Source organism: Nuphar pumila, chromosome 15 (genome assembly GCF_984573655.1).
Source record: "Nuphar pumila chromosome 15, dmNupPumi1.hap1.1, whole genome shotgun sequence".
NCBI lineage: Eukaryota > Viridiplantae > Streptophyta > Magnoliopsida > Nymphaeales > Nymphaeaceae > Nuphar > Nuphar pumila.
Window position 1 is genome coordinate 31,209,346 of NC_143263.1, and position 16,272 is coordinate 31,225,617.

The 16,272-nt window shown below is 38.2% G+C and overlaps 1 protein-coding gene across 1 annotated transcript in view; it reads right to left on the reverse strand.

The window, feature by feature from the left end:
• Positions 1–2,323: 2,323 nt before the first annotated feature.
• Positions 2,324–16,272, reverse strand: part of LOC149815010 (BTB/POZ domain and ankyrin repeat-containing protein NPR1-like) — a 57,604-nt gene continuing 43,655 nt past the window's right edge. The window contains exon 4 of the mRNA XM_089989204.1: positions 2,324–2,849. Within this exon, the coding sequence (XP_089845330.1) occupies positions 2,587–2,849 (263 nt within the window). The 3' untranslated portion in view covers positions 2,324–2,586. The remainder of the gene's footprint in view (positions 2,850–16,272) is intronic.

Sequence of the window (16,272 nt, forward strand, 5' to 3'; positions counted from 1 at the left end):
CTCTTGACTGGGGTTGAATTGGGTATGGATCCTAGATATGAATAAGGGTATCCAGCCTAGATATAGATATGGATCTTATATCAACTTGAATATGGATCTTAACTAGATCTGAGCTAATCGAATTCGGGTTAACTGGATCTCTCTAACAGGAATCGGGTTTGGATCTCTACCTAGATCTGGGTTCAACCTAGGAGAGATAGAGAGCTAGAAACTAGAGAGAGAAGCTCGTGAGAGAAGAGAGGAGAGAGCTTGAGAATTGAGTGAGTAGAAAGGGAAGAGAGTTGGGGTTTATATAAGCCACAGCCCCCAGGCCCCTATTAAGGCCCATAAAAGGCCTTCAAGAGGGCCCAATGACTAGCCTTAATGGGCCTAGACTAGCCAAACAACCAACCATAAAAGCTCAAATGACTAGCCCAAGAAGGCACAAAAAAAGACTAGAAGGGCAAATTTGAGACATAAATGACCTTGTAAGGAACAAGATCGACCTTGACCGAGTCAACAAGTCAAGGATAAGGGGTGGCTAATGAACCTTTTGGTCCTTTAATGCCCACTGTTAGGACAAGGCTCAAACGGATCCGAATAAGATCCAAGAAGATCCAAAAAGGAATAATTACAAAGTCAAAGGCAGTTACAACTCTGATCAAAGGTTGAAAAATGACTTAATGATAAAAATGTCCCAAATACCAAAAAGAAAGTCAAGGCCAAGCCAAATCGAATTTAAAATTGAATCTAATTCTAAATTCAAATCCAAGTCCAAGGTACAAGTGTGGTATTTAGAGGTTTCTACAAGCCCAAAATCTAATGCCCCTTGAGAGCCTTGCCCTTTAGGGCAACACCCCTCTATAAAAGGACAAGAGGTCCCCCAAAATCCTTCGATTTGGGACTAAACTTTTGTAGAGAACATAACACCCACAACAAAGGAAAATAAAGGAAACATGAGAAAAAACTTAGGTAGTTTTGAGCCATAACCCCACCATCTTTGTTATTTTATTTTCCTTCATTAAACTAGGGTTTGAGCAGTTACTTATTGTATTGCATAAAAATCCTATTTTTGCATGCAAGGAGTTCGTACTTTGCAAATCCATATCTGAGTTGAAAGAATTCAAGCTTAGAAAAATCAAAACATTGCGAGGATTTTACTCTTGTTGTGAAAGGGATGATCTAAGCTCGTATTGCAGCAGTGGCTCCTCTTCTCTTGTAAAAAAGCAGAAAAATTTGTGAAAAAGGTTGGTATTTTATTATTTTAAAAGTTTTTTCATGCAACAATGAACCGGTAGTCAGCCTACATGTAGCATTGCGACTTCGGGTAACTGAAGACGACCAAGGTTGTGTCTAGTTGGTACTCTCATATGTTGTTTTGGTTCTCTCTCTTGTATTTACAGGGTTATTGGTCTCTCTTGAATAATAAAGATGTCGATACTCCATGAATGCAGGCATATTGTCCAACCACGTAAAATTTGTATTGTACATGATTTGTTTCTTTGCTGGTTTATTATATTTATGCATGTTCCCTATTTGCATCAATATCTGATCCAACCTAACGTGAACTTGGGCATGAACCCCAAAACCATAACACTGTTGAAGAACATTAAGAGGTGGAGGCCTGCCTTGTAAAACCCACATCACCATGGACTGGTGGAGATCAATCTTGATTGGGGTGCTGATATGAATGTGAATGTCCTGCTTGATCAAGTAGAATTTATGGCATACAAACCATAGGAGTCAACATTGGGTTTTGTTACTGATACTCCTTTCTGCCCTTCCATGGACCATCATCACCTGTTAGTGTGGAAGACTATAGTTTAGTCTTTAGTTTTTAGGCTGCTTCCCTCGAAGAGTAAAATGTTGCGGACGATGAGCAATGCAAGGGTTGAAGGTGGTGGTTCTGTTACTGTGTTCATAATCTTTAGGATCACAATAACTATCACCTTTTACTACATTTTGTTCTTAATGCTTGTTATGCTTGTGCTCGCTTCTACTGCATTTCTTTTAGCTTGTCACCAGCTTATGTTTGGTTTTTGGGTTTTGTCTTGTAGAGTGGAACTCAGGATTAAGCAATTGGCTGGAGCTTGAGTGTAAAGGTGAAGATAGGTGGATACTTTGAGGTGGTCACCCAGGAGGCGCTCCAGCAGCAGTTGGCTAGAATCTTTTGTGCAGTATTGTATATCTCCTATCTCTTCCTTTTTTTTTGTTGTTTTCTCTATTTAGTTCGATGATGAGGTTGATATGATGTTTGTATACCCAAGATGTGTAGTCATGAAGTGAGGTTTGAAATAAAAGATACTTGCTTTGTCCATCCATAATGTGCTATTGGAAGCTAGAATTGGCAGAGGGAAAATTTCTTGGTCACTAGTATACATGGAACCCAAACTTTCTTTGGGCAGTACAAAGACTTTTGGTCCCAAAATTTCTGACCTTGCAAGTAACAATCTAAAATATAGACATACGATACATTAAATTACAACATCCATCCTACCTCAATTAAAATTACAAGTTCAGCATGCAAACCCTCCTCCTAGGCTGAACTTCTGCTGAGATCATTAGTTTCACAATGACAGGCCTCCATGCAGTAATGTAGTTTGATGTTCATCTTTTGGGCACTCTGGAGTGCCCCCATTCTCCAACAGATGTGGATGATGAAGACGAAGACATTGTGGACCTGTTATTCTCTTCTTTATCTTCATTGAATGCTTTTGATAGTACTTCTTGGAGTTCCATATATCTCTGTCTCTTTCTTAATTGTTCTTCTGTGGTGCCTGCTGCCAAAGCTAGCTCACCCAAGGCATCATCATCCATGATCTTGTTCAGGACCTCCGAGCATCTTGGAAAGAAGCGCTTCCCCAACTCAACTGTTAGATTATCACCATGGCATTAGGATTACAGAAATATTTCGGCTTAGCGTCTCAAAACCTTTGAGGATAAAGTAGTGTCATACCTAGTGGAACAAGTGAAATGGATAAAAAGAAAAAAAGATGCATACATGCTGTGTGCACACACACACACATATAAAAGATGCAAGAACCAGATTTTTGAATGATAGACCCTTAACCATAAACTGAATGTTGCCTGATGCAAGGAGCAACTACAAGCCTATTTAAAAAAAAAGGACCAACTTTTTGTGAAGAGAACAGTACACATTTATGCATGTGTTATTTCATGCTTAAAGTAGTGATCCACACTAGTGGTAAACATGTTGACTGCAGCCAGCAGACATACCTCTTCAAGCTCAAGATCACTCGATGTATCAAAGCTTTAAAAGGAAACCAAAGGAGCACATTTGAGTTGCAGCAGGTGCTCAGAATGTTGACAAAATTTGTGTGTAGATATGATTTTTGACAAAATAAATGTTCATCACAATCAACTTATTTATCTTGAAATGATGTTTGCCTACATCTCTGGCTTCCATTTTGAGGATATTTCACCATTTCACATGATAAATAGCATGCATTAAGCTGTAATAAATAGTGTAACATAAATGAGGATTGATCATAATTCTTTGCCCATGTCTCTGATCTTTTACCTTCTCGGATTGCCCTCCCTCAAGCCCCCTCTCTGTGTGTGTGTGTGTGCGTGTGTTCACATTGATTAACATAATTCAAGACTCCAACAATTCCTACTTTTGGAGACTCAACTCGGTTATGACAAAAGAAAGAACTGGATAATGCTGCATATATTCAACATTTAACAAGTTTGCAAATACAGGAAATACTGCCATTTCATAGGAAGTGAATCAATCCAACTCCAATAACAATCGTCTATTAATGGGAACCATTTTCAGAATCACTTCTCCCTCTTCGTTAGCAAAAGTTTGATCTATACCCTTGAACTCTTTATACAACAACAACAACAACAACTACGCCTTGAACTCTTTATGGTTATGTTTATTATATTAATGATATTCTCTGCTTCTCAAGTGTTCAATCATCATGATTTGTCATTGATTCAAGATATTTTGCTTCAAAATTTTTATATAGAACAAAAGAACACTATAAAGAAAAGTATAAAAATAAAAAGATAAAATGCCTCAAACTTTTACCATATAAATGTAACAAATAATCCAATGAAATGAAAAACAGTAATGAGATGAAATATTATTTCCAAAAAGATTTTAGATCTTTCTCACCCTTGGATGAAAGTAAAAGTAGAATTATTTAATTGGATGAAGTAGAATGATAAAACTAAATGAGGTACATTGGTTTTAACAGTATGAAAAGACAACAAACATTTTGTGCTTCCCATGTTTTTGGGAACTAGTATCAAGTCCCTACTCATCGTGAAGGTTTTACGAGTGTGAGCAGTCCTTACAACTTGAATGTGTAAATTACAACAGGGATATGTAATTTGGTCATATTTCAGAGTGGGCCTTGAATTGTATCATTATTATTATTAGCAAATAATTATAGAAAGTGGCCTATCAAAAAATAATAATTATAGAAAGTGGCTTGCAAAAATGGTAATAATGGAAGTGGCATCTCAAGGCTGATATCAAGGAAAGAGGCTTGAAATGCAGGGGTATAAGATTTTCTCAAACAATGAACAGACCTTTTGTATGAGGCAATCTATCCATGATTCTTTGAGGTGTATCTTTTAATTTTGCTTTTAACACTGGAGAGGAGTATTATGATGTTGCAAATTAGAAGCACATCACATAAAGGCGCCTTTTTTAGTTGTGCTACATTACCAGGATCCTGGATGATTTTTAGTTGTGCTACATTACTATTCAGAAGCTCTATGGCTGCATCATCCATCACAGTCCAGAGGTTTTGCATTGTAGTATCTGATGTAAACTTTTATAATTTTAAACTCATGGAAGGTAAGCATTATAATTTTAAACTTGTGGAAGGCCTGTATGTAGAGATTATTTGTCCAATCAATGTTTATTAGAATCCCTATACTGGCTTTTATGATTTCATCCTCTATGATTAGTGAGGATGGAGCTTGCTTCCCTAACTATTTTTCTTCTCCCATAGCATGCTTCAGTTCTATCAATTCAATGCTTCACTGTCGGACTAGTGTAGAATGAAAAATGAGATATGAACAGGATATATATATATATATATATATATATATATATATATATATATATATATATATATATATATATATATACATTCAAGGTGTATGGATCACTATAACTCAATGCTAATATTTTGGAAATTCCATGCATTTTACCACACATAACCATGCTAATTCTGCTTTTTGAGATTTTTATTCTTGTCGAAGAATGCAATGTCATTGTTAAGGTTCCATCATCAAGTTCTAAACACAGCATTAGGACCTTGGATGAAGGCATAAATAGTATGGTTTTAGGGGTGGAGTGGATGAGCTTGGCTTCAGCACAAGCTCATTTGCTTAGCAGAGGAACCAAGCTTGAGCTCAATTTTAGGCTCATTCAGAAAATGAGACAAGCTTGAGCTCAAGTTTAGGTTCATTAAAATCTTAATAAGCTCAACTTTAAGGTTGCTCACCTTTTTTCTGAATTCTTCTTTATGGTATTCATAAGCTCATTTATGAAATAACACGTAGACCATATCTTATAATGTTTTAGCACAAGAATAACCCATACTCTAATGGTTGATAAGTTTGCCTTGGAGATATGAGGTGAAGGGCTCAAATCCTGTAGCTTCTTCCTTTGACAAAGTAATGGTCAAGTGACAATTCCTAGTGAATCAACCATGCCCAACATAATTATGGGGCCAGAAATGCAAAATAGGCATCAGAAAACCTGGAAAATCCACCATTTAGCATGTTTCATCACTATATATAGTGATTGGTTCCTCCTACCCGGGTAGGAGTGAATGGACAGTTTTAACTTCTCAATAGTTTCATTTTTTTATATTCTTTTTTTCTAATCTGACCTTATGGATGTGATCTACATGGTTTGTTTAGTAGGAATCAAGTTTTGGATCATCTGAATATGACATGTGAGTAGGCTTTTATAATATTTCAAAAATCAACAACCCAAAAAATTCCATAAATTTCAAAGCTCATAAAATCATACTTTTTTTTTATCAGAAAACACAATCCAATAGTAGATTCTTAGCAAATAAAACATGCTTAACACATTTATGAGGTTCCTCACTATATATATATATATATATATATATATAGAGAGAGAGAGAGAGAGAGAGTAACCCGTTTCTTCAAACACATACGAACTGTCGTCGTTGATAGCACGCGATCAAACGGCGATGATTCGTCTTTTTTTTTTTGCATGCTCGGGAGATTTAGAGGCGGTCTTTACCAATGCTAAATTTCTGGGTGGAAAACAGAGATTTAGCGGCGGTACAAAACCGTTGCTAAATTGTCTTTTTTCGAACGTGCAGCATTACACCGACCATTCGAACGAGTTTGAAGGAAAACCTGTTCGAAGATACGGGTTTTCCTATACACACACACACACACACACGGAAGGGCATAACAGTGGACGCTCTTCCGTTGAACAAACGTCGGACGTGTTTCATTTTTTTTGCGTTTTAGGGTATTTAGCTTTGGTCCTAGACCGTCGCTAAAGACCTAGGCAGAAAACCCACCTTTAGCGGCGGTCGAGAACCGCCGCTAAAGGCTTTTTTGTGTAAAATCAGTGGCCTCGTGCATGCATGCGTCTGCTAAGAGTGCCTGATCCTACTCTCTCTCTCTCTCTCTCTCTCTCTCTCTCTATATATATATATATATATATATATATATATATATACTAGAAAACGACCCCGTACATGCACACATACTGATCAAATATGATCAGTAAAGTTCTCTCTCTCTCCTTAATCTCTCAGAGAATCCCCATTTAGGTAGCTTTCCTAATTTCTCTCTTCCATAAAATCCTATATAAATATCTTTCCTCTCTCTCTCTTGTCCCATAGGATCCTATGTAAGCAGTTTAATTTCCTAATCTCTCTCTACTAAAACACATTTAAACCACCATCAATTTAGTAAATGATCATAAAAAACAACACCCACCTTGTCATTTTTGTCATTTTACAAATTGTCGAGTGACATGGGTACTATAAAAAAACAATTTAATAAATTATGTTCAACCCAAAACACTCTCCTTCATCATTTTTAAAATGTTACGATGCAACTAATTTTGACTCACTAATGCTGCTCATCGCTCCTTTATATATATATATATATATATATATATATATATATATATATATATATATATATATATATATATATATATATATATATATATATATATATATATATATATATATATATATATATATATATATATATATATCACCGATATCGACAATATTTTGAAAATATCATGAGAAATATCGATATTTTAAGGCAGCGTTAAAGATAATATCTCGCGATATTTTCAAAATATCACCAAAAGACAAAATATTATGATATTATCGCGATATTTTTAGGATTTTTTTTTTTAAGTTTACATTTCCTTTTTTTTGTTTCTTTTATATTTTAAAACCTTTAAAACATGTTTCTTTATATTTTTGGAAGAAAAATGATGCAAAACTTATTATTTTCTTAGCTTTTTTGTTGTTATTTATATTTCTTTCAAAATTTTAAACTCCTGAGATATTCCCGAGATTTATCAACTTTTGAAAATCTCTCCAAGAAATACTCTCGCCAAGAAATTACCTTTAACGATACAGGTGACTATGATATATATAGGGAAACTAGAATATGCTTACTAGCAAAACATGTTTGCTAATTTGAACTAAGCCATTTCCAACGCTTTTTTTGCAAATCTTACCCTACAGATGCATTCAGCATGGTCCATTTGCTAGGAATTGTCTGTTGGATCATGTATTTTCGATCAAGAAATGCGATTTTTTTTATGCTTAAATATTTACAAAAATTCCGAGTTGCTGATTTTCAAGCCTTAAAAGATCCTTCTTATACATCGTAATTGAATGATCCAAGATTATGTTTCTATAAAACCAAGCATCTAGGTCACATCCGTACGGTGAAATTTTAGAAGAAAAAAAAACTATAAAAATCTCGGTTCAAACCAGAAAACATGTTTTGCTGGTAAACATATTTCAGTTTCCCTATATATATTACAGTCGCTCAGGTTGCCATGATGTCTGAGTTTTTTTTTTTATTATTTTCTTTTTTTTGTGTTGTTTTCATGAAATTAACCTTATAGATGTGATCTACATGTTTTGGTTAGTGGGAATCGGCTTTTGAATTGTCTAATTACATGACGTAAGCACGATTTTATGAGACTTGAAAAATCAACGGCCCACAACATGCTATATTTTCTCAGCTCATAAATCATGTTTTTTGGCGAAAACACATGATCCAAAAGTCGATTCCTAGCATTTGGACCATGCTGAATCCATCCAAGAGGTCGGATCGGGTCAACACTAAATGCGCATATGATTTCCAATTCATTCGGATGGTTAGGTCTGTTAAAATATCTATTCATACATATATATATATATATATATGTATATATTTATATATATGTATATATTTATATATATGTATATATTTATATATATGTATATATTTATATATATGTATATATTTATATATATGTATGTATAATACCTGATAGGGGTATTTATGTATTTTCACATAGTTGTTTTATAAAACAACTATATTTCTTTTAAATTAGGTTTTTTTAATTCTTTTTATTTTTTATTTTTCTTTTCTTACTTTTTGTAAAAGCCAAAAAGCGGCCCCACTTTAGAGTCGTTGGCGTTGGGGGCTCCCAACGACTCCATGGGAGCCTCCTTTTGGGCTCTTCTTTTGAGGCTTTTTGGCCCTCCTTTTTCCCTTGATTCTTTGTATAAATAGGGGTGACCCCCTTTGTATATTTTTATGTTTGAGAGCTCTCTCTCTTTTTCAATAAAGAGACTTCTATATTTTTGCCTATCTCAAGGCTTGTGTATGTGTTGTCCCTTTGTGGACTTGGCTATTGTCTCTTTTGTTTGTCCATTGTAGGACATTGCAAGTGCTTATAGCACTCTTTGTATTTCCGCATATCTCATTACAAGGTCTACATTGATGTGTATATATAGGGTGTTATTGAAATTGGTTGCATTGAAAATAAGCAAAATAGGTGACTAATGATTGGTTTGCGAGGGAAGGAGGGTGCCTAGATGTTCGCTTTCCCTCCCTTAAAGGGGCGACTTGCTTTAAATACACTCACTAAGGTGACGTTAGGCTGCCTTCCAATATCATGGAATAGCATGGCTTGAGGTAACTCAAGTGGGAGAGTTTGTGTTATGGGTGACCTTATTGCACGGTTGAGAGAGCACTTGTGTATGTGATGCAAGTGAACGTGTACTAAAAAGTTGTTATAAAGTTTCATTGTTTGTTCTGTCATTGATCCTATCTATGTTTCTACAATGGCGAGACAATTTTGAATTCAAGGTACCCTTACGAGCTCAATATATACGAGTGGCATTCTGTGAAATCACTCAAATTTCAAACCATTCACTTGTTTTAACTACATATGTTATGGATGTTGGAGCATCAACTCCATTCCTATGGGCTTTTGAGGAGCAGAAAAAATTGTTGGAATTCTATGAAAGAGCCCCGAGAGCCAACATGCATGCCAGTTTCATATGACTAGGTGGAGTGGCACAAAATCTGCCTCTTGGCTCATGTAGAGATATTGATTCCTCCACACAATAATTTGCTTCTCCTATCGACAAATTAGAAGAGATGTCAACCGACAACCGTATCTGGAAAATAACAATTAGTGGATATTGGTATTGTCACTACACAACAAGCAAAGGATTGGGGATTCAGTGGCGTAATGTTTAGAGGTCATGTGACATGAAGACATTGATAGCAATATGGGGGAAGTTCCCATCAGGCAATAACGGTTCTGCTAGACCCAACTCAAGCATGCACTACTAAGGTCAGTGAAGACTTGTTTTGAAGCCTTAGAGACGACATACCCGACACTAGGGGGAGTTGTGGGGGGGACAACGTTAGTGAGTGAATGTGTGTAAGCCAAGTCAAACATGATTGTCTAGGCTATCAAGTTACGCCTTCGGAACATCGACTCCACAGGGCCACCCACCTTCGAATGGTGTTGGTTTGTAGGACCGTGAATGGATTCGCCTCTGGCCTTTAGGCACATCAGAACCACATGAGTTCATCAGGTTGGAGCACGATCTGCAAAAATTGGCACAAGTTAGTGATGCAGAGCATCCAAAGCATTTGGATATTAGTAGGGAGCAGGAGAACGATTTATCTTGAAGACCCTATCCGGAAAGTCTTATCCTAGAAGATCCAAGCCTAATTCAACTTGTTTGGGTCCAAATGGATCTTAGGGTCATTTTGGTCATTTTATATGATTTAATTTTATGAGATTTTTGTTTCATTCATCTCAGAAAATTCTTTTTGATGTGGTTCCATTTTTTTTGACTTTGGAATCACTAAAAAATATTTGTATTTTTTTATCTTGTTTTATTTTTTTATAGGTGTCGGATTCTACATATCCAAATAGTTCTAGTACCCGTTAGGATCTATTTGTGGTACTAGAGGGTGTAAGGGGTAAAAGAATAATTTTATATTTTGTTATATTGGATCCAATTTTGTCTTGAATATTAGAGGTCCAATCCATCTAGGTTGGAGCCCTCCTATTAGCCAACTCTTTTAGCGGGACATTGGCCAAGGTGTGAGGTGGCCACTTAAGAGTCCAATCAAATCCAACCACCTCATTGCCCATCCTCATTGGGCCTCTTGGAGGTGCCGCCCAAGGAGGACTTGTTAAAATATTGTGTATATATACATGACTGATATACGTATATTTATACAATATACGTATATCAGGAGTATTTTGGACATTTCATTGTATGTATTTTTAGTACAGTCCATTAGGGATTGAAATACTTTTTTTTTGTTTATTTATTTTCTGTTTTTAATGTAATAACCATTATGATTGTTGGAATGTCAATCCAACTAGTCGTTGCACTGCCTCCCTTAATGACTTGTGAGGCTCTATAAATAGAGCCACGCCTCTCTTGTACATGCATGCTTTTTTAAATCATTTGTGAAGCTAATACAATTTCGCTTTTTCTTTTATGCTCTTGTGGGCTTTGTGCCTTTGTGCTATCGTGGATTTCATACTTTTTGTATCTCTTTGTGTAAGAGACTTTTATGGTATTTTATCTCCTATTTGGGATGAATTAGCTATGTTAGAACCTAAATGGGAAGGTTCGGCTATTGAAATGAGGAGAGTGCAAATTGAAAGAGAAAAACTTTTCTCCTTTCTTTATGGTCTTCGACCGAAATTTGAGCAAGTTAGGTTCTTGCCTTATGGGACTTCGAGTCCATCTATAAGTGAGGCTCTTGCTCAAATTTGCCAAGAAAAAACAAGACTTAGAATGCACAAGTTTAATGATGAGGTTTTTGCCATATCTAGACCCGAAAATTTTGTAAAAACTTATAAACCACCTCACTTTGAAAGAAAATTCAATAGAACAGAAAATAATGGAGGAGGATACAAAGGTAAAATTATTTGTCATCATTGTAAGGAATCGGAGCATATAAGACCGGATTGTCCCAAGTTTAAGAAAATGGCTTCCATAAGTGAAAAACATCAAGAATCAAAGAAAGGGGGCAACTTCAATGATTTAACAATTGCCCAAATAGCGAAGGCCGTCTCATAAATTGTAATAACCTAAAATTTCCTTAATTAATTAGAAATTTTGTTTTCGTAATTTTATAAATTTGGGCCTGAGATCGGTGTTTTCGGATCCAGGATCCATAGATAAAAAAAATAATACGCATAATATCATAGAAATATATATATATATATATATTAGAAAAAAAATAAGATGGTAATATAATAATATGTATATATATATATATATATTAAATACATACAGGTATAAGCTAAACAAATGGATCCACAGTTGAATCCACATGGATCCAACCTGCGGATCCATATCCCAGGCGAACCACAGATCCAAATCGCGGACCCTAAAAAGAGAAGGATCCGCTGATCCAGACCGCGGCAGGTTTGCAGGTCTCAGACCTGGACCCAGACCCGCTAGGGTTATCGGGGGTGAGGGTTTCTTTTAAACCCTCTTCTCCTCCCCCCCCCCTTCCCCCCGTGCGTTGCACTTTCCCCCCTGCCTCTGTGTTTCCCTGTCCACGCGACGAAACAGGAAACCCTTCGGGGTTTCCCTGTTGGGCTCCTCCCCGACCCCCGTTTAAAAGAGCGTGAGGGGAGGGCTCCGATCGAAGGCGCTTGTCTCCTCCTCCCTTTTCCTTGCGGCCGCCGACAACCAGAGCTGCGGGGGACCGCGTCGGTGACCTCCCCATCGCCGCCTACCTCTTTCTCTCTCCTTGCTACCCCGTTACCCTCCTTGCATCGTCTCTTCCTCTCTGTGGCGTATCCCAGCCGCCAGCGCTCGCCGTCGCCGGCAACCACCCCAATCTGACGGCCCCTTGCGAGACTGATGCAGTGCTCTTCGAGGAGAAAAGCATAGATGCCCACCGAAAATCGGTGTGGCTTATGTTTTCTTTTTATTTTCAATAAGGTTTCAGTAACAAAGGGGAAAGCAATGAACAATAAGGAATAAATTAAACAAAGAGTAACTGAAAAGGGGAAAATGAATAAGCAATATCAAACGAAAGAAAAGAAAGGCTGCTCAGTCTTTAATCTTCTGTGTTTGCACAAAACCCTAGGAGAGGGTTTTAACTAATCAGTTGGTGGATCCGGGTCTCGGGTCCAATCATGGACCCGAGACAGGATCCGGGTCTTCTTCTTGTCGGATCTAGGTCGTCCGGGTCGGAGTGCCTCGTACTCGTCTGGAGTAGGTACGCAAGGGAACCACTTCCCCATGTCTCGGATCCACTGCATGGGTCCGATCCTCAATCCCTTCATGCAAATCGGGTCCGTTGCCTGGGTCAGACTGTATGGACCTGGGTCCATCTTGCATTGCATCATTCTCCCCTGGTTGGGAAGAAGTCGTCTCTGACGACTTGTTGTCTGCACAATAATCATAAAGATCAGACACATTGAAAATAGGCAAAATATGCCAATCATCGGGCAACTCAAGGAGGTAGGCATTCGGGCCCAATCGTCGAAGAACCTTGAATGGGCCGTACTTCTTAGGACTCAACTTGTTGTAGGTGCCTACTGGAAAACGCTTTGGACGCAAGTAAACCCATACTAGCTGACCGACTTGAAATTGGACATCACGGCGACCTTGATCGACGAAAGTCTTGTAGGATTCGTAACCCTCAACATGTTTGGCTCAGACTTGTCTGTGGATATCACGCATGTACTCGACGGCGTCAAATGCGTCTGGAGTTGGGTTTGGAACGCTAGATACAGGTGCTAGGCCTACTATATGGGTGGGTGACCGGCCATAAACCACCTGGAACGGGAATTTGCCGGTAGACCAGTTGATGGAATTATTATATGCGAACTCGGCTTGAGGCAATACGAGGTCCCAAGTTTTGATATTCTCCCCCACTAGACTCCGTAATAGGTTTCCTAAGGTGTGGTTGACAACTTTGGTTTGGCCATCTATTTGAGGGTGATACGAGCTACTAAACTGAAGTTTGATCTTCAATAAAGCCCATAACGATTTCCAAAAGTGGCTCATAAAGCACGTGTTACAATCGGAGGTGATCGTGCGGGGTAACCCATGGAAGCGGGCAACGTCCTTGAAGTAATAGGAAGCTACTAATGAGGTGTCGGTGGTTCGCTTACACGGGACAAAAATAGCCATTTTGGAGAACCGGTCAACAATGACTAAAATTGAATCAAAACGACATGGAGTTCTGGGAAGGCCCACGATAAAATCAATGGACACGTGCTCCCACAGTCGCTTAGGGATGGGTAACAGAGTATACAGACCACTATTCTGACGATGACCCTTAGACACTTGACATACATGACAACCTTGAATGAACTTGACAACATCTTTGCGCATTTTGGGCCAGAAGTATCGTTCATCTAACAGAGCGAACGTCTTATCATGTCCAAAATGCCCAGCTAACCCTCTCTCATGTAATTCGGAAATCAACTGAAGCCTAAGGGAGAAATCAGGCACACATAACTTGTTTCCACGAAAGAGGTAACCATTATGAATACTAAAACGGTGGTCGATGGTGCGATCCGAGGAGATGCACCCTTCCCAGACTTGCTGGAAATCAGGGTCCGTCGGGTATAACTCCTTGCACTACTCGAACCCAATGACCTGCACTGACATGGTCATCAGAAGGTTGTTTTTTCTACTAAGAGCGTCAGCCACCTTGTTCAGAGTACCCGATTGATGATGAATCGTGAAGGTGTACTCTTGCAAGAAGCTGACCTACTTGGCATGACGAGCACTTAGCTTCATGCTACCATTGCACGATATTCTGCTTCAGTACTAGATCGCGCCACTGCCCAGTCCGCGTCTGTGTAGGTGAATAGTCGATGCCCTGACATATAAGTTGTGTCCTTGGTGTACATCAAGCCATCTCCAATCGTACCCTTTAAATACCGAAGGATCCTTTTTACTCCTTCCATATGTACATCTGTAGGAGCATGCATAAACTGTGAAGCCTGATTGACAAAGTATGCTATGTCAGGCCTAGTGAATGTTAAGTATTGTAACATCCCTACAACTCGACGATACAAAGTAGGATCATGATAAGTAGTGCCTTCTTTTGCACTTAGCTTATGATTTAGAAGGCAAGGTGTGCTAATTGGTTTACAATTCTCCATCTCTGTAGCAAGTAAAATATCAATGGTGTACTTATGTTGGCTCAATGTAATAGTCTCATGTCGACTATCAACTTCCACACCCAAAAAATATCGCAAGGGACCCAAGTCTTTCATCTTGAATTTAGCCATCGGCATAGACTTAACCCAAGATATGTGAACCTCATCACTCCCGGTAATAATGATGTCATCAACATATATAAGCACCCAAACAATAGCTGAATCACTTTTGAATATGAACAATGAATGATCTAGAACACTTTTAGTGAACCCATGATGTTGGATCTCCGTGGAAAAACTCTCAAACCAAGATCGAGAAGCTTGTTTCAAGTTATAAAGAGAGCATCGAAGTTTACATACCCAATTGGATGAATCATGCATACTATAACCAGGTGGTTGCTCCATGTAAACTTCTTCCTTTAGTTCACCATGCAAAAAGGCATTTTTAACATCAAGTTGACTGAGTGACCATCCATGTTGTAATGCCAATGCAATGATAATCCTGACGGTGCCCAATTTTACGATTGGGCTGAACGTTTCATCGTAGTCCTGCCCATACTGTTGTGTGAAGCCTTGTGCGACCAGACGAACTTTATAGCGCTCAACACTGCCATCCGGTTTGTGCTTGATCTTGTACACCCATTTGGACCCTTCAACATTCTTGTTATCTGGCCTTGGTACAATTTCCCATGTATTGCATTCATGCAATGCTTCCATCTCCTCATTCATTGCCTCTACCCAGGCACGGGAATGTACAGCATCATGAAAAGATGAAGGTTCTGTTTCTTGGGACACTCTGGTTAGAAATGTTTGAAAATCCAAAGAGAAATTGTTATAACTTACCCAACGATCTATAGGATGTCTAATCCGAGTGGAACGTCGTAGAGGAGTCTCATCATTGACTGGATGAGCTCTACGAGAATAAACAAGACCAAAAAAACGTGAGGATGTTGTTGTAGGAGGAATGTCTTCCATATGCGGTTCCACATCGAAAGCATATGGTTCATTGTCTGTCAATAAAGATGAATCCTCATAAGGCAATGGGTCATATAAAAGTGAGTCACTGAGCCAAGGATCATAACTGTCCTATGTATCTGTGGAAGACGAACCCAGAGTGTCAAAATTTTCATTATAAAAAACATTTCTAGATACCTGAATTTTGCATGTATGAGGATCATAACACCTGTATCCCTTATAGTCATTTACATACCCAAGAAACTTGCACTGTTCAGCTCTGTCTTGAAACTTATTTCTCAATGAATGATCAATGTGAACATAACATACACAACCAAAAGGATGTAGTTCTTCATATGATGGATGACAATTATAAAGAACAAAGTATGGAAAATTATCTTCAAGGATGGTCATGGGCAACCTGTTGATAACGTAAACAGCTGTATGGAAAGTCTCGGTCCAAAGAGAAAAGGGAATACCCACAGTGTGCATCATGCTCAAGGTTGTCTCAACAATATGTCTGTGTTTTCTCTCAGCTACTCCATTTTGTTGAGGGGTATGAGGGCAAGAAATGTTACGTGTAATGCCATGCTCCTTCAAATATTCACTAAAGTCATGGGATATGTATTCTCCCCCCATCACACTGGAAATATACA